The sequence below is a fragment of the Phodopus roborovskii genome, unplaced genomic scaffold (genome assembly GCF_943737965.1).
Source record: "Phodopus roborovskii unplaced genomic scaffold, PHOROB, whole genome shotgun sequence".
NCBI classification, from domain to species: Eukaryota; Metazoa; Chordata; class Mammalia; order Rodentia; family Cricetidae; genus Phodopus; species Phodopus roborovskii.
In genome coordinates this window covers 31,417,106-31,435,578 of record NW_026126416.1, presented here as the reverse complement: position 1 = coordinate 31,435,578, position 18,473 = coordinate 31,417,106, and the positions used below count along the sequence as shown (strand labels likewise).

The window sequence follows — 18,473 nt, the reverse complement described above, 5'->3', positions numbered from 1 at the left end:
CCCCATTCTCTGGTAAGATGAAAGCATGTGGAAATACGTAGATTAACAGAAATGGGTTAATAATTAAGACAGAGCTAGCCGATAAGAAACTAGTACCTGGCCAACAGCATTGTATCAAATACAGAGTCTCTGTTCGTTACTTGGGGCTGGCACAGTGGTGGGACAAGACTAGCGGCAGGAGGAAAAAAGCCTTACTCCCTACAGAGGAGGTTGGGTGATTAGAAGTTTGAGATTCTTGGTTAAACTGAAGACTTATTTAGGCACCAAAAACCTTAACAAATAATCTCACACCTTGTGCCACGTACTTAAAGTATGTTTTTACTCCCTACCCCCAAATTCTGTTTGGGGTTAGGGTTTAAGAAGTGAATGGAGACAGATGTGAAGAGGTTTGTTTAATGTCATACTGTACTGGAACACTGATGACCTGCAGCAGATGTAAATTCCAAGTCTTGTTCTAAATTTTAAGATTGGATAATTATCAAAATGCACATGAATCAAGTTTTAATACACTGTCTGGGTGGATGAGGCTGTCCATTGCACCATTTCTTTCTTTGGGTTCTCAGGCATGGTTGGGCAGTGTAAGAACTCTGTAACATTAACATTGAATAAAAAGTAAATCTATGAAAAAAAAAGAAGAAGAAGAAAAAAAGACTTCTGGCTGAGGGGATCCAGCTTCACAGACTAACAATTATCCTAATTTTCTCAAGGTTCCCCCAAAGATACCAGCACCCACAAACAACAGGAAGTAGTCTAGAGAATGATACCCATATTCCCAAGAGATGAGGTATGGGTGGATTTTGGTTATTCGATAGATTATGAATGCTTGCCATTGTATGGGGGGGGGTTACAAGTTGTTATTGGTCATAGGAAAAAAATTAAACAAAAGAGTTAATTTCAAAGATCTCCTTCTAAAGGAAAAAGGGGGATATTATACAAAAGTGATAGGAATAAAGGGTAGATTATTAAATCTACTTTAATCCAAAAAACAACTATTAAATATCTCAAAATATTTTACATTGGTTAAGGATTTTGGTTTATTGATACAAATTTAAAGTTAATTTTGTTATACTGTATGTATGTTTTTACTCTTGTTTAAGATTTTTTGTAAGCTAGGCAATGGTGGCACATGCCTTTAATCCCAGCACTCAGGAGGCAGAGGTCTACACAGCTACACAAAAAAACCCCACCTCAAAAAATCAAAGCAAAACAAAACAGAAAAAGATATTTTTGTATACTGATACAAATTTAAGGTTAATGTTGTTATACTGTACATATGTTTCTATTTTTGCTTAAGGTATTGTACCTATGCATCTCATACCTATGAAGCTCATTTAATTATGCAAGGTAAAGTTTTAGTCCTTGAAAGCTACTTAGGACAATAAAGAAATACAGGTTAATAGTCACACATACCTATCAAACTTATAGTCATGTTAGTTAATTTTCAAGGTCATACAGAGATATATTTTAGATAGATAGTGATCTTCAAACTCTTCAAGGTATAAATGAGTATGAGTGTTACAGCTCTGGAGCTGCAAAGATGTCCTAATTTATCAGGAAGCCAGTTTACCGAGAGCCATAATAGGACAGCTCTGGAGCCGCAATGGGACAGCTCAGACCTGGAGGGAAAGGTGTCCTGACTTGTCAGGAAGTCAGGCTACCTGAAGCTGGGGTGTAGTGGGGAACAGTCTCCCCACAGGACATAGCAATCCTGCTCCTCTCCTAAAGAGACCTTACACCTGAGCTCTGTTCTGTTCCCCTAAGGGAAATGTGTGAGCAGAGCTATCTGCTTCTTCCTCAGCCCAGGAGATTACTTCTACACTTTATTAAAGGGGAAGCCGATACAGAAATGTAGAAATCTCCTCCAGCTCTGGCGAAAAGTTAATTTTTCTGCTCAGTCTTGCTCAGTCCCGCTAAGGGTACATTTCAGCAAGGCTCTTCTATTCTGCACTGGCAAATGAAGATCTTCACCCAAGACTCCTCGAGAAACAGATTTATTAGGAAAGGAGTAATCCAGGAGAGCAACTGCCTCAGCCAGGGTGGGAAAGGACAGCCCATAACTGAGCAGACATAGGGATTCTTAGGGGCAGAGTTTTCCCAGGAGAGAATGATTTCTGCTCAGAGATTGGTTAGTTTTCCTGCTCAGGGATTGGTTAGTTTTGTTGGCCAGGGGAAAAGATGGCTCTGATTTCACGGCCAAACTGTTTCCTTTCACCGGTCCTTTACAGCCTTTTGGCTCTAGTTTTAGGACCAGGGCATATTTCTTTCACTGTCTCGGATTCTAAAGACAAAGCGTGTTTCTTTGGCACTGGTTTCAGAGTCAGGATGTGCTTCTTTGGTTCTGGGTTCAGGGATAAAGTGTTTCTTTCACTGGTTCAGGTTTCAAATCCTGGGTGTGTTTCTTTTACTGGATCTGGATTCAGAGCTAGAGTGTGTTCCTTTGGCTGGCCATTTTACCCTACACAAAGACCTACAGAAGATTGCATTTAAAATGTTTTAATAACATAGGCTTTTCTTCACAATGAGACGTGTCTGCTCCTGGCAGCACTGCTCTACTTCAAAAAAGGATGATGGGCCTCGAAGACATTCTATATGGAGTTTGTTTTCTCTAAGGCAAAAGCTAGCCATTTGAGCAGGAAACTGCTCTTCCCTCACCTGCTGGTAGACAGGACAAGCAGAATACGAAGAAAAGTGACTGCCAAACTTTAACAAGACAGTTAGTAGGACAGTCCTTCAAAACTTCCTGCTTCACAGAAATGTCTGTTAGATATTCTAGGCTGGTAGTCTGTAGGTGGATGCCCCAAAATTACAGGGGAACCCTGGGGAGACTATTCAGGCAGCCTGCTGTTTCTGTCATTTCTCTGAATTTTTGGAAGTCGATTGCTCTGTGCTCCCTGTTTACTCAGGTAATATTACATCCTCAGGTCTTTGAGGGAGTTAAAGATGAGATAGTTAATTCTACCTGACCATGGTAGAAAGTAAATTAGGTATGTAACTCTGAACTCTTCAGGAGAGGGCAACTGATGGAGTTTTATTTTTGCCAAATAAAAGTAGCTGGCTATTGTAACTGTAATCTTTATTCAATGATGTTTTGATGTATATAATTTTACTTCGTTAAAGTTACAATCTTACTTTTTAACTAGACAAAAAGGGGAAAATGTGAGACATTCCTTTATAGTGTGTGAAAATATGTTACTGTAATTGGGTTAATAAGAAACTGACTGGCCAATAACTGGACAGGTAGAGGTTAGGCAGGACTTGCAGACAAAAGAGAATGCAAAGAGGAATTGGAGGAGTCTGAGGGTAGACAAGAAATATGTGTTATTTGAGTTGTTAGAGCTAGTTATTAACAAGTCTAAGCTATCTGCTGAGCATTTATAATTAATAATGTCTGAATGTGGTTATTTAATAGTAGCTGCCAGGACATAGAGAAACACTGCCTATATGAGTCTTTCGGACATTTTCTTGATTAATGATTGATGTAGGAAGTCTTCACCCACTGTGGGTGGTGCCACTGTAGGCAGGTGGTTCTGGTGCTATAAGAAAGCAGGCTGACCTGGGTATGGTAGTGCACAACTTAATCCTATTTATGAATGTCTGGCCTTAGCTTGGCCTATTTTTAGCCAACTTTTCTAACTTAAATTATCCACTTCCCTTTAAGTAAAGTTTGCCTATGGACTTTTATCTTTCTTTATTCTATATACCTTTCATTTCTTCTTATTCCTTTGTTGGCTCTGGGTCTGGGTGGCTGGCTGTGTGTCTGTCTAGGTGGCGGCTGTGTGTATGGGTGGCGGCAGTGTGTCTGGGTGGCGGCTGTGTGTCTGGGTGGTGGCAGTGTGTCTGGGTGGCAGCTGTGTGGGTGGCAGCTGTGTGGGTGGCAGCTGTGTGTCTGGGTGGTGGCTGTGTGTCTGGGTGGCTGGCCCCTGACATCCTCCTCTCCTCCTTTTCTCACTCTTCCTGTTTTTCTCCCTCAAGCCTAGATTTCTCTCCCAATTTATTCTCTCTGCCTGGTAGCCCTGGCTATTTCTCTCTCCTGCCTAGCTATTATTCAGCTCTTTATTGGACCAGTCAGATGTTTTAGACAGACAGAGAATCAACAGCTTTACAGAGTTAAACAAATGCAACATAAAAGAACGCAGCACATCTTTGCATCAGTAAACAAATATTTTGCATCTTAAACTAATACTCCACAATACCCACCCCAGTGACATACTTCCTTCAGCAAGGCCACACCTCCAAATCCTTCCCAAGTAGTTCTACCAAATGGGAACCAAGTGTTCAAACATAGGACCTGCCTATCAGGACCATTCTTACTCCAGCCAGCTCTGGAAGCAGGAAGGTGATATTTGCTTCCTCCAGTTTATTGTGCCATTTCTATCAAGAGAATAAAAGAACTTGAAAGTGTTCTCAGCACTGTCCAGGAAACTGGGAAATCAGACCCATTTCTCTAGACTCTCCCCAATTTATTGTATTCTGCCCTGTAAAGGATTTTAACTTGGAGAGTTATTGGTTTGCCAGGGCTGCCATAACAGTACTGCAGATTAGATACAGAACTTAAATTTCCACAGCCCTGGAGGCAGGGAGTCCCAGGTCAAGGTACTGGCAAGGGCTGCTTTTCTCTGAGAGCTCCCACCTTGGCTGCAGATGACAGCCACCTTGCTGCTTTTTCCTGACATAGCACTCCCTATGTGTATGCATCCACAGTGCTTCATCTTCTTAGATTCCAGGCTTTGGGGGTCGTGGGCCCTGAGTAAAACAAACATTGTCTTCAGGAGTCTGTCTGTGCCTGCTTCAAAAGGAGCATCCCAGCTGGGCACTTCTCAGTGTATTTTGCTTCAGGTTTCTGCTTTAAATTCCCTTAGTGATGGGCTGTAAGCCTTAAGCTGAAATAAACCCTTTCCCCTACAAGTTCCCTTTGGGCATGATGTTTGATCACAATAGAAACGTTAACTAAGACACAGACAGGTCCATTCACATGTCAGAAAATTTTCTTCCAATTTCAGTTGTTCTCTGCCTTGGAAAGCTGCTTGATTTAGTGCAGAAACCTGCATAGTCTTTAACCTCTAGGATGGTTGTTTTCAATACCTCAGTAACAAATGACCTAGCTGTCTTTATTAAACTGGTAAGCGTTACTGTCTTAGTTAGGGGTTCTATTGATGTGAAGAGACACTGTGAGCACAGCAACTCTTATAAAGGAAAACATTTAATTGTGGTGGCTCAATTACAGTTCAGAGGTTTGGTTCCTTATCACCGTGGTGGGAAGTAAGGCAGCATGCAGGTAGACAAGGTACTAGAGAAGGAGCTGAGAGTTCTCACATCTTGACTCACAGTGGAGAAGTAGTCTGAAACAATTGACATTTCTTGAATACAAGAAACCTCAAATTCCATCTCCATAGTGACTTAATTCCTCCCAACAAAGCCACATCCACTGCAACAAAGCCACACCTCCTAATCATGCCACTCCCTTTTGGGGCCATTTTCTTTCAAACCACCACAATTCCCACTTATGCATCACCACTGCTCATGCAAATTTCCACTTGAGAAAAGTGATAGCTGCCCTGATTTGGGAGGAATAAAAGTCTACCTCCCAAGTAGAAGCAACTGTTGTAGAATCTGGTTCTTCCCTGTGACTTTCTCCTTGAGCAATTACTCACACTTTAGATTTCCCAGCTGTCTTTATGAGCAACTTAAAAAAATAATTTATGAGTATGGCTGTTTTGCCTGCCTGTATGTCTGTGCACTGCACGCATGCCTGGTGTGCAAGTGGCAAAAAGCATGTGTATGTGAAGGTCATAGGGCAGTGTTGAATATCCTCAGTTGCTCTCCATTGTGCCTTTCTGAGATAGGGTCTCTCACTGAACCTGGAGTTGGCCAATTTGGCTGGACTGGCTAGTCAACAAGGTCTAGGGATCCACCTCACCCCACCTTCACCCTGTGCTGGGTTCACACACACATTTGCTGTGCTCAGTTTTTACATTGGCTGGTACCGATCTGAAGTCAGGTCTCCATGGTTGAGAGGCAAGTATTTTACTCACTGCACTCTCTCCAGTTCCTGTAATATGTCCTCAAACCTCCGATTAATTCTTAAAATAACATCTACGGTTACCTTGTCTTTCAAGGTACATAGTAATATGAACATCTATACTTGAAAAACCAAAAGATATCCCAGAAAGATAGTAATTAACCTCATTTATTATTTATTTGGTCTTCTTGAAACAGGGTTTCTTTGTGTAAGTTTGCCTGTCCCAGAACTCTCTCTATAGACCAGACTGGCCTCGAAATCAGAGATTCAAATACCTTTACCTCCCAAGTGCTGGAGGAATTGACTTCTTTAAAAAGGTGTTTCTTAAAGATTTGTTTCTGTTTTATGTATTTGTTTTGACTGCATGTATGTGTGTAGACTACATGCTTGTCTGGTGCCTACAGATGTCAAAGTAGGGCATCAGATGCCCTGAAAGTAGAGTTAAGGATGATCATGAGCCACAGAGTAGATGCTGGGATCTGAAGTCAGCTTCTTTTCAAGAACAGCAAGAGCTCCTAAACACTGGGCCATTTCTTCTCTTCAAGGAATTGACTTTTTTTTTAGAGAGAGAGAGAGAGAGAGAGACAGACAGACAGACAGACAGACATTCAGACAGACAGGGTTTTTACTATGTAGCCTTGGTTGGCCTGGAGCCTATTATGCAGAACAGGTTGACCTCAAATTCACAGAGATCCGCTTGCCTCTGCCTCTGCCTCTGCCTCTGCCTGTCCCTCTGAGTCTTGAGTGTTGGGATTAGAGGCATAAATCAACCAGGCTTTCAGAATTGTCTTTTTAAAAATAGTTTTTAATTGCCTGCAGGAAGACTGCACCAACCAACTTGACAATGTGGATGGAGAAAAGTTCCCAAGACCTCCCTCCTAAATGAAGTAATAGGTAGTTAATGGCTTCTAAGGGAGAGAGAATAAGTTTATCACTCCATATAGATTGTCCAAGCCTAAGTGTTCAGTCCTAAGCCCATGTACACATAGGCAACATTGATTGAACAATTGTAGAAGTTATGGCTTTGAGAGGAGGAAGTGGTTGGATGGAGGGGGAATGGGGAGGATGAAGTGATGTAAAACCAATGTATTCAAGTATGAAATTACCAAAAGCTTCAGTTTAAATTAATTAAAAATATATTTAGAATGGTTTTAGATCTACAGAATGTTGCACAACCACAGCAGAACAATTGTGACCGTGTAGAATTCCTCATCTCTACTTTCCCCTGTTGTTAACATCCTTTATTAAATGTTCTTTTGTGACAATGAACTATTAAGAATACATTATTGTAGTTCATGTGGTAGATGCTTGCCTGGCCTATGCAAAGCCTTGGGTTTTGTCACCAGAACTAACTAAAACAGGTTCACTGCTTGTAATCCCTGTATCCAGGAGTCAAAAGCAAAGAGCTCAGAAGTCAGAAGTCATCCTTGGCAACTAACAAGCTTGAGATCAGTAAGTATGGGATCTATGAGACAAAACAAAAGAGCAATAAAACATTACCGTTTGTATTAGTTATTTCTCCTTTGCTATGATAAAACACCATGACCAAGGCAACTTATAGAAAGAAGGGTTTGGGGGCTTAGAGATCCAGAGGGATAGGAGTCCATGTCCATTACTGGAAAGTGTAAGGCATAGAAACCATGGGAGCGTCAAGCTGAGAGCTCATATCTTGAATCTTATGTGGGGAACAGAGGGAGCAAACTAGAAACAATTCAGAAGCTCTCCCATAGCCCCTGCAGTGACTCACCCAGTCCAGCAAGGCCACCCCTCCTAAACCTACTCAAAGGAGCACCGCCACCTGGGGATCAAGTATTCAAGTGCCCTAGACTATGGGGACATTTCTCATTCAAACCACCACATGCACTATTACAATACCCAAGTATGTGTTTAGTTAAGGCTTCTTCAGTTTTTATTTAATTGTCCTTTTAGTTTCTTACACCTGTGGCAGTTTCTCGGATTCTCTGCAGGGTTTTTGTTTGTTTGTCTTGTTTTGTTTTGCCATACACAAAACTATCTGTTTTATTAAAGAATACATCATCTTAATGAGAATAAAAAGCCCTTGTATGATCCTACTGTCAATACATTTTAAAAGGTCCAAATTTCAATGAGTAAAACAAATTCATCAGACAAAAGATCATAAATTACTTTGGCCAGAAAAGACATCTGGTTCAACATTTTGTTTTCAGGTTTATATAGATACTGTGTGTGTGTGTGGTGAGTGTATTTGAGTGGAGAGGGCTTTCACAAAGGCGATGGAGTAGGGTCTAAGCCTGCTTTCCCACAATTACATAGGGACTACAATGTTCTTTGCTAGCAAAACAGTAAGTACAAGGTCTGCATTCCCACCAACTTGATGGAATCCAGCTAACAACCCTATCAGGAAAGATGGAAGATGGAAGCTCAGAGAGAGAAGACAAGGACTGTGTGTCAGGGGGGTCCAATCCACGGAAGGGTGGTGCGGCTCCAGGGCAGACATCACTGGTCTCCAGCTCATCTGTGCCTGGATTCTGCATGTGCTCAGAAGGCTGTCTGAGGGTACCCTCCTTACCTACTGCAAATGTGGGTGAAATTTCTACACTGTGACTGATCAAACGGTTTAGCTGACATTATGGTGACAGAGCAGCTCTTCCTGACTGACTCCCTTGGTCTGGGGACACCTCTGCCAGTTGACAAGCTATCCCCCAGACCCCTGAGGCAAGTGAATGCTTCATCTTCTATCCCAACACAATGTGCAGCACTTACAATTTCTGTCTTTTCTGATTCAGAGGTGGTCTGGTGACAGGAGACTTGTGGGTACTGGTCACTAGGGGTCAGATGTTCACTTTGGGTCCTCCTTCCTGAAATACGCTTCCATCTCTGACTGACAGGTAACATCTTCAGGTGCATTTTCTGAAGCTGGCTTACAGCTAAAGACCAAAAGATCATGCAGTTCTTTCAAGGCAACTGTGATAGATGAACAAGATTCTTCATCTGCCTCCACAGAGGGCTGACCATGGTCACTTAAAGGGGAAGCGGAACTGCTGTTGTCTTTGTTATCCACTGCAGGCATTTCAACATTATCATCCGGGGGTTGCAAATCCTGAGTCAAGATGAATGGTCCATGCTTTCACACAAGGAGTTAGACTGTACTGTTCCCATCCCCATCGAGGGATTATTGGAAGTGAGATGTGATGCACCAGGGCTCTGGATGCTGGCCTTCTGCTTGCCTGTTGAGCTGCACACAGCAAACAGAGACTGTTCAACTGTATCCACCTCCATCAGGACTTCTGAGCATGAACATCTACAGTACCCTGAAGCTAGAAGACACTTGTCTGTACTTCAAAGAGGAACATTTGTCTGTAGTTCATCAACTTTCACCTCTGCTTCCAAATTGACAGTTTTTTTCTTGGTCTTGTTGGTTTTCTTCATGAAGTTCAAGGTCTTCTGTGTCACAAAGATGTTCTTGGTCATGTGGAACATTCTGCTGTCTACTCCCTCTGTGTAGTTCTCAGTGCTGTTGAAGGCCTTTCACTTGACTAGGGTTTTAATTTTCTGGATTCCGTCTCTTTTCTTCCACAGATACCTGTGGCTCCTGCACCCCAGTAGTTGTGAGAGATAAACTAGTGTCCTGTCTTGTGTGGAGATAAACTCTGAGGCCCTGGGTTCTTTCCGCAGATTTCTCTGGATTATCTGCAACAAATGCTTCTTCATATGAATTATGCTTAGGTATAGCTGGATTCTGGTCTGCTGGGGAAGCATAATCATGAAGACCCTGCAGAGGAGTATTTGTTTCCTTAGAGTTTGTCTGTAATTCAGCTGAAGTCTTTATAGCCTCCATAGCTATAGGTTCAATGGTTCTCTTTAGTTTTGATGGCCTTGTTTTTTGTGGTGGTGGTGTTGGGGATCAAGCCTGGGTAAGCACCTTCCACTAAACTGCACTCCAGCCCACCTAACAGCTCTGAGAACTACTGCTCGGGGACATTGCAGAATGTCTCTCCACTTGGATTTGTCTGATGCTTCTCTCATCGTTAGACTGGTGTTGAGTTTTTGAGAGAACTGAAGAGTGTTCCCACTGTTGTGCCTACTGGGTTTCCTCAACCTTCAAGGAAGTGACCCCTGACTGCAAAAGCAAAAGGTTGTTATTGCTAAGAACCAAACCGGCTGGGATCTCACTCTATGGGAAGAGGAAGGTGTCTGCTTACAATTGCGAAGCATTTTTAAAAGGGGAAAGGAAAAGGGAGGCTTGAGACCACTAGACTCAGCTCACAAGGTTTGCAAGGTTACAGAGATTTAGCAGAGAATAAAGTTTCTTTACAAGGTCGGCAGGCTCAGTGGCCTTGTTCTCAAGATAATGGGGCTGGGAGGATGCTGGTAGTGGGCTCTGTTTTTTGTTTTTTGTTTCCTTTTCCTCCTGAGAACAGAATGTGGAGGGCTCTGTCTTCTGTAGTCAAGGAGTTTTCTACTGGCAGAAATTATTGCTCTCTCCAGTTTTCCCTTCTTGCCATAAGCCCTAAGTTTATACCTTTTAGTTATTAATTTTTCTGTCACACCCACCACCACATCATGTCGATGATACAATTGCATGTTTCACCATTGGAGTTAATCTTGATCACCTGGCTTAAAAAACTGATGTTTGCCTTTATTTGATCAATGCCCAACTCATAAACTGGCTACAAGAATTCACTTATACATGCCCTTGGCGATTTCTAAATTAGACTCACTATTAAGTGGATAGGTTGGGAAGGTAACTGGGTGGGTGAGGGATCCCAAGGAGGAGAGGAAAAGAGTCCTTCAAACATCAGCTCAGCAATTACTAGCTTATAGTTCTACAAAAGTTGCATGTGAATCTGTAAAACAGAGTATAGTCAAATAGTGCTTTTAGGCACTTGTTGGGGAAAAGTTCATACATGTGTTTTGTATAATGTGGATGTTAAATCTCATTTAAAAAGACAACATCCTTGGGAAGAGTAATACTTTAAGCAGTTAATATCATTTAATGGATTTTCAACTACTGGCTGAGATAATACACAGCTAATGTTAGTAGAATAAATGGTTAAGATTTCCAGTCTGGGGACCAGGAGAGGACTCAGTTGGAAAGGGCACGTACTGCCAAGCTGGAAAACCTGGGTTCAATCCCAGGATCCACTTGGGAGTAGGGAACTCTGTCTTCTGACCTCTAAACATGTGCCGTGGCACGCATGCCTCCCTCCAATAAGTAAATGTAATAATCCTTTTAAATTCCATTTTTTACCTGGCTTCATTTTGCCAAAGTCTGCTTGGTTAATATCTGAGGCTGGAGAAGACTTCTCAGCTATTCTGAAGTTAGGGTTCAACTTTTTGACATATCCATTTTGCATGCAGCCCAGGCTGGCTTCCAACTTCTACCTTAACCTCTCAAATGCTCTAATTACAGGCAAAGCTAACCTTCCGGGCTAAAGGCTAAGAGGATAACTTTGATATGAACTAAATAGTAACAATTCGGGTGTTGTTTTTCTGTCCAATATAAAAGATAAGCATCCTTCTGCAAAGGCACAATATTTTTTGGAAGCAGATAAACTTTATTTTTGAAACACACAGGAAGCATAGGAACAATTATTTAAAATCTTGCTGTTTCAAAAACTCTTCAGCCTGTTTGAATAAACACACTAAGTTAGTTTGTGTTCTTGAGGGCTTACACTCTTGGAAGTTCTTGATCCAGAGTCTGAAAAATAACAGCAAACCCATCTTCTGATTACACAGATGAAAACCAGCAACGTTTAATTGTTCAAACACCTTTTTTTTTTTTTTTTTTTTTTTTTCTTTTTAAAGCACGGGGAGGGGACAAGGCTGGGCATTCTGTGGAGCACTGGAATTAATGGTAGAACGACATCTGCAACAAAGCCACGAGCAACGGTATTAAGAGTCCCGTCACTTGGCTTTAAGTCTAGTGCAGAAAAGATACAGGGCTTTGAAGTTTCCAAATATCGTTGTATCCTGGCTTTCTCATCTGTAAAACTGTTATCGGGGCAGGAGGGATATAAAACCAGGCGTGCAGAAACAACTTGTAAGCACTGCTATTGCTAATTCGGAATGTGTCAGCCATCAGTAACGGCGCGTTAGCTGCCATTCACTGAGGGCAGCTTCGACTTTCTCCTCAGACCAGTCGAGAAAAAAGCAGCAGGGTGTTTTTAAAATAGAAGCACCGCATTCTGGAATTCTTTCTGTCCGTGACAGCAGTAACCTTGGAAACCAGGCTGCAAACACATCTCAATCCCAGGGCTTCCGGAAGCTTAGGTTCTGCTTTGTCTGGGCACCGCTGTTTTGTGGGCTGATGGTAACTGTGTCGCTTTTTCCACGCGGTTGGTACCAACAAGAACATGCAGAAAACCTTTCTAGACACTTCACCTAAGCCTTCCCCACTAGGTGGTAACAATCCCAGAATTCCTGACAGACACAACTCTGCAAAAGGGCAGCTTAAAGCAGGATCTCCCTAGATCTAGCGTCAAAGGGACCACCACCCAGGTAACAGGAGCAGGCACACCCACCCAGGTACGCAGCGCGACCCCGACACCGCAGCCCAGACTCCAGAGAACCCTCGCGAGACAGGACCGCAAGGGGACGAGAGTAAGCCCACTATCTCGCGAGAAGAGGGGGCGTCGGCGGAAACGAGCAAATGGCCCCCTGGGCGCCCCGGCCCCAGCCGGTGGGCGGGGACGGAGGAAACCCGCCCCCTTCCGGCCCGCGTCCCCGCCCCCAGCCCTGAGGCGTCGGGCCGCGGGTACCGGCGCATCCTTCTCCCGGTCCCCTGCGGCGGGCGCCGGCTCGGCTTCGGCTCTCGGAGGGCTCGCGCGCGGCAGGGGGCGCAGAGGGGGCGGGGAGGACCCGCCACACCCCGCCCCCTTTCGCGCTCCGGCCGCTAGGCCCGCCTCTGGGGGACCTGGTCCCGAGGCGGCTCGGAGCGCAGGCCGGCGCTGCCCGCAGGTGGCGGCGGCAGCGGAGCCACCGGCCCCATGGTGGGTTTCGGGGCCAACCGGCGGGCCGGCCGCCTGCCCTCCTTCGTGCTGGTGGTGCTGCTGGTGGTCATCGTCGTCCTTGCCTTCAACTACTGGAGCATCTCCTCCCGCCACGTTCTGCTTCAGGAGGAGGTGGCCGAGCTGCAGGGCCAAGTCCAGCGCACCGAGGTGGCCCGTGGGCGCCTGGAGAAGCGCAATTCGGACCTCTTGCTCTTGGTGGACACGCATAAGAAGCAGATCGACCAGAAGGAGGCCGACTACGGCCGCCTCAGCAGCCGGCTGCAGGCCAGGGAGGGCCTGGGGAAGAGATGCGAGGATGACAAGGTAAGGTCGAGCCCTTTCCTCGGCCTTGCTAGAGTTTTTCTTTTCGTGCCTTCAGCATGGTAGCACTGGAAGCTCCCTAGACCCCAGCAGCCCCGTGTGTTGTCAGACTTTCCCGGTATCAGCGCCACATTCTCCATTGGCTTCCAGAGAGCCTGGCTGTTTTAAGTTCTAGTTCTCCAGAGTGGCCTATATGTAGATGCCATGCCTCCTTTTCTCCAGGAGCTCAGCTGCTGAGCTGGCAGTAACTATCTGGCTTGTGTGGCCGCCTCACGTTCCCGGGCACACAAATCTGCAGACTGCCAGGTATGGTATGGGCATTGTCTCAACCTCAGTCTGTGCAGGCTGATCAATATTAATTTCTTTATTCCACAATGGGGCCTCCCTTCCCTTTTGGTGCTCAGCATATATTTTGAAACAGTATGACTTTCAAAATCTCTATAAGTCGATGTATTTTATATTTTATTAAGTGGGTTTTAAAACACGATTATTTTTTGTGTTGAAAATGGTGTGATAGATGAATCAGGAACCGTATATGATGAGCCACATTTGTGACTTGGGCACCGTTAATCCATTATCTTTTCAATTTGAATTGTTAATGAAATTAGCCAAAATGATAGAATCTAAAAATAAGTTCTTAGGAACAGAATCTTATGTTTATGTGATATTATTCTTGAAAGAAAATAAAATTGGGGATGTTGAAGTAGCTATTAGGGTGGTGTTAAATGCAGACAGAAAATACAAAATTTTAAATCTAAAAAGCTTAAAACGACAGCGATTGTACCTTACTTAATTGTATTTATTTTCACCATTTTATCGATAGTTTATAACTTAGGCAACTTCAGTGGGTATAGCAGAATTTTGAAAATCTGAATGGGCAGTAGAGTAGATGACTTATTGTGTGGTGTGTAACGTGTATACATGCCAAAGTACATGCTTGGAGGTCAGAGAACAGCTTTCTGGAGTCCATTCTCTTGTTCCATTTTGTGGGGTCCAGGGACTGACCTCAGGTCACCACTCTTGGCAGCAAGTGTTTTTACCTGCTGAGCCCTTAAATTAACTCTTATTTGTGTGTGTGTGTGTGTGTGTGTGTGTGTGTGTGTATACTCATCTGAGGGTACATGACAACTTGTAGGAGTCATTTTTCTCCTCTTACCATGTTGGCCATAGGAATGGAACTCAAGTTCCTTGAGATTTCATGAACTCCCTACCTCTTACCCTCTTTGATCTCTACCTTGCTTATTTCATGAAAACTATGTTTCTCGGTTGTTTCTTGTAACTCTTTGCACATAAAGGACATCCTCTGAAAGGACTAGAGCTCAGCAGACTTAGCACTTCCTACACACAAGGCTGGAAAGCATGAAAACTCTTGGATACAGTAGGGAGAAACCCATGAGAGTTTGGGGTGTTGAAATAAGACAGGGACACCCTCTTGGGTTAGCTCTGTCTGCTTTCTTTCTGGGAGTGGATCAAACAATGAGCTCTCAGCTGTTTCTTTGCTCTGCCATCTGATGGACTTCAACTGTAAAACTGTGTTGCCATGACAGAACATCCTGACCAAGGCAACTTATAAAAAAAAAAACATTTAATTTGTGGCTTAAATTTTTATTATTTTATGTGTGAAGGTGTTTTATCTGCATGTTTATCTGTATACCACATGAGTATCTGGCTCCCAAGGAGACCAGAAGAAGGCTTTGGGTCTCCTGGAACTGGAGTTACAGGTGATTTTGAGCCGCCTTATGAGTGCTGGGAATTGAAAGGAGGTCTTCTGTATGAGGTACAGAGGAACACTAGGAATGACGTGAGTCCTTCAAAACCTCAAAGCCTGCCTTTAGTGGAATTTTTTTTTTCACTCTTTGGGGACCCGCCACCCAGCTCCCAAGCAAATACATGGAGACCTATTCCTACTTGTGAATGGCTAGCCTTAGCCTAGCTTGTTTCTAGCCATCTTTTTTAATTTAAATTGTCACATTTCTCATTAATTACAGTTTGCCTTTGGGCTTTTACCTTTAGTATATATAGCTTACTTTCCTTCTACCTCCATGGCTGGCTGTGTGACTGGGTGGCAGCTGTGTGTCTGGGTGGCTGGCCCCTGACATCCTCCTCTCCTCCTTTTCTCACTCTTCCTGTTTTTCTCCCTCAAGCCTAGATTTCTCTCCCAATTTATTCTCTCTGCCTGGTAGCCCTGGCTATTTCTCTCTCCTGCCTAGCTATTATTCAGCTCTTTATTGGACCAGTCAGATGTTTTAGACAGACAGAGAGCTTTACAGACAGACAGCTTTACAGAGTTAAACAAATGCAACATAAAAGAATGCAGCACATCTTTGCATCAGTAAACAAATATTCTGCATTTAAACTAATACTCCACAATACCCACCCCAGTGACATACTTCCTTCAGCAAGGCCACACCTCCAAATCCTTCCCAAGTAGTTCTACCAAATGGGAACCAAGTGTTCAAACATAGGACCTGCCTATCAGGACCATTCTTACTCCAGCCAGCTCTGGAAGCAGGAAGGTGATATTTGCTTCTTCCAGTTTATTGTGCCATTTCTATCAAGAGAATAAAAGAACTTGAAAGTGTTCTCAGCACTGTCCAGGAAACTGGGAAATCAGACCCATTTCTCTAGACTCTCCCCAATTTATTGTATTCTGCCCTGTAAAGGATTTTAACTTGGAGAGTTATTGGTTTGCCAGGGCTGCCATAACAGTACTGCAGATTAGATACAGAACTTAAATTTCCACAGCCCTGGAGGCAGGGAGTCCCAGGTCAAGGTACTGGCAAGGGCTGCTTTTCTCTGAGAGCTCCCACCTTGGCTGCAGATGACAGCCACCTTGCTGCTTTTTCCTGACATAGCACTCCCTATGTGTATGCATCCACAGTGCTTCATCTTCTTAGATTCCAGGCTTTGGGGGTCGTGGGCCCTGAGTAAAACAAACATTGTCTTCAGGAGTCTGTCTGTGCCTGCTTCAAAAGGAGCATCCCAGCTGGGCACTTCTCTGGATTTTGCTTCAGGTTTCTGCTTTAAATTCCCTTAGTGATGGGCTGTAAGCCTTAAGCTGAAATAAAGCCTTTCCCCTACAAGTTGCTTTTGGGCATGATGTTTGATCACAATAGAAACGTTAACTAAGACAGGTCCATTCACATGTCAGAAAATTTTCTTCCAATTTCAGTTGTTCTCTGCCTTGGAAAGCTGGTTGATTTAGTGCAGAAACCTGCATAGTCTTTAACCTCTAGGATGGTTGTTTTCAATACCTCAGTAACAAATGACCTAGCTGTCTTTATTAAACTGGTAAGCGTTACTGTCTTAGTTAGGGGTTCTATTGATGTGAAGAGACACTGTGAGCACAGCAACTCTTATAAAGGAAAACATTTAATTGTGGTGGCTCAATTACAGTTCAGAGGTTTGGTTCCTTATCACCGTGGTGGGAAGTAAGGCAGCATGCAGGTAGACAAGGTACTAGAGAAGGAGCTGAGAGTTCTCACATCTTGACTCACAGTGGAGAAGTAGTCTGAAACAATTGACATTTCTTGAACACAAGAAACCTCAAATTCCATCTCCATAGTGACTTAATTCCTCCCAACAAAGCCACATCCACTGCAACAAAGCCACACCTCCTAATCATGCCACTCCCTTTTGGGGCCATTTTCTTTCAAACCCATTCCCACTTATGCATCACCACTGCTCATGCAAATTTCCACTTGAGAAAAGAGATAGCTGCCCTGATTTGGGAGGAATAAAAGTCTACCTCCCAAGTAGAAGCAACTGTTGTAGAATCTGGTTCTTCCGTGTGACTTTCTCCTTGAGCAATTACTCACACTTTAGATTTCCCAGCTGTCTTTATGAGCAACTTAAAAAAATAATTTATGAGTATGGCTGTTTTGCCTGCCTGTATGTCTGTGCACTGCACGCATGCCTGGTGTGCAAGTGGCAAAAAGCATGTGTATGTGAAGGTCAGAGGGCAGTGTTGAATATCCTCAGTTGCTCTCCATTGTGCCTTTCTGAGATAGGGTCTCTCACTGAACCTGGAGTTGGCCAATTTGGCTGGACTGGCTAGTCAGCAAGGTCTAGGGATCCACCTCACCCCACCTTCACCCTGTGCTGGGTTCACACACACATTTGCTGTGCTCAGTTTTTACATTGGCTGGTACCGATCTGAAGTCAGGTCTCCATGGTTGAGAGGCAAGTATTTTACTCACTGCACTCTCTCCAGTTCCTGTAATATGTCCTCAAACCTCCAATTAATTCTTAAAATAACATCTACGGTTACCTTGTCTTTCAAGGTACATAGTAATATGAACATCTATACTTGAAAAACCAAAAGATATCCCAGAAAGATAGTAATTAACCTCATTTATTATTTATTTGGTCTTCTTGAAACAGGGTTTCTTTGTGTAAGCTTGCCTGTCCCAGAACTCTCTCTGTAGACCAGACTGGCCTCGAAATCAGAGATTCAAATACCTTTACCTCCCAAGTGCTGGAGGAATTGACTTCTTTAAAAAGGTGTTTCTTAAAGATTTGTTTCTGTTTTATGTATTTGTTTTGACTGCATGTATGTGTGTAGACTACTGGTGCCTGCAGATGTCAAAGTAGGGCATCAGATGCCCTGAAAGTAGAGTTAAGGATGGTTATGAGCCACAGAGTAGATGCTGGGATCTGAAGTCAGCTTCTTTTCATGAACAGCTAAGCCATCTCTTCTCTTCAAGGAATTCATTTTTTTTAGAGAAAGAGAGAGGCAGACAGACAGACAGACAGGGTTTTTGCTATGTAGCCTTGGCTGGCCTGGAACTCATTATGTAGAACAGGCTGGCCTCAAACTCAGGGAGATCTGCCTGCCTCTGCCTCTTAAGTGTTGGGATTAAAGGCATAAACCACCAAGTTGTCAGAATTGTCTTTTTAAAAATAGTTTTTAATTGCCTGCAGGAAGACTGCACCAACCAACTTGACAATGTGGATGGAGAAAAGTTCCCAAGACCTCCCTCCTAAATGAAGTAATAGGTAGTTAATGGCTTCTAAGGGAGAGAGAATAAGTTTATCACTCCAGATAGATTGTCCAAGCCTAAGTGTTCAGTCCTAAGCCCATGTACACATAGGCAACATTAATTGGACAATTATAGACTTATGGGTTTGAGAGGAGGAAGTGGTTGGAAGGAGGGGGAGAA

At 43.5% G+C, this 18,473-nt stretch overlaps 1 protein-coding gene and 1 pseudogene across 2 annotated transcripts in view; one reads left to right on the top strand and one right to left on the bottom strand.

Annotated features, from left to right (window-relative positions):
- Window positions 1–8,303: 8,303 nt before the first annotated feature.
- On the bottom strand, window positions 8,304–12,356 carry LOC127221277 (regulatory solute carrier protein family 1 member 1-like; annotated as a pseudogene).
- A 492-nt stretch (window positions 12,357–12,848) lies between these two features.
- Window positions 12,849–18,473, top strand: part of Golm2 (golgi membrane protein 2) — a 71,294-nt gene continuing 65,669 nt past the window's right edge. For both annotated transcript variants that reach the window (XM_051183553.1, XM_051183552.1), the window contains exon 1: window positions 12,849–13,314. In XM_051183553.1, coding sequence (XP_051039510.1) covers window positions 12,988–13,314 — 327 coding nt within the window. In that variant the 5' untranslated portion in view covers window positions 12,849–12,987. The remainder of the gene's footprint in view (window positions 13,315–18,473) is intronic.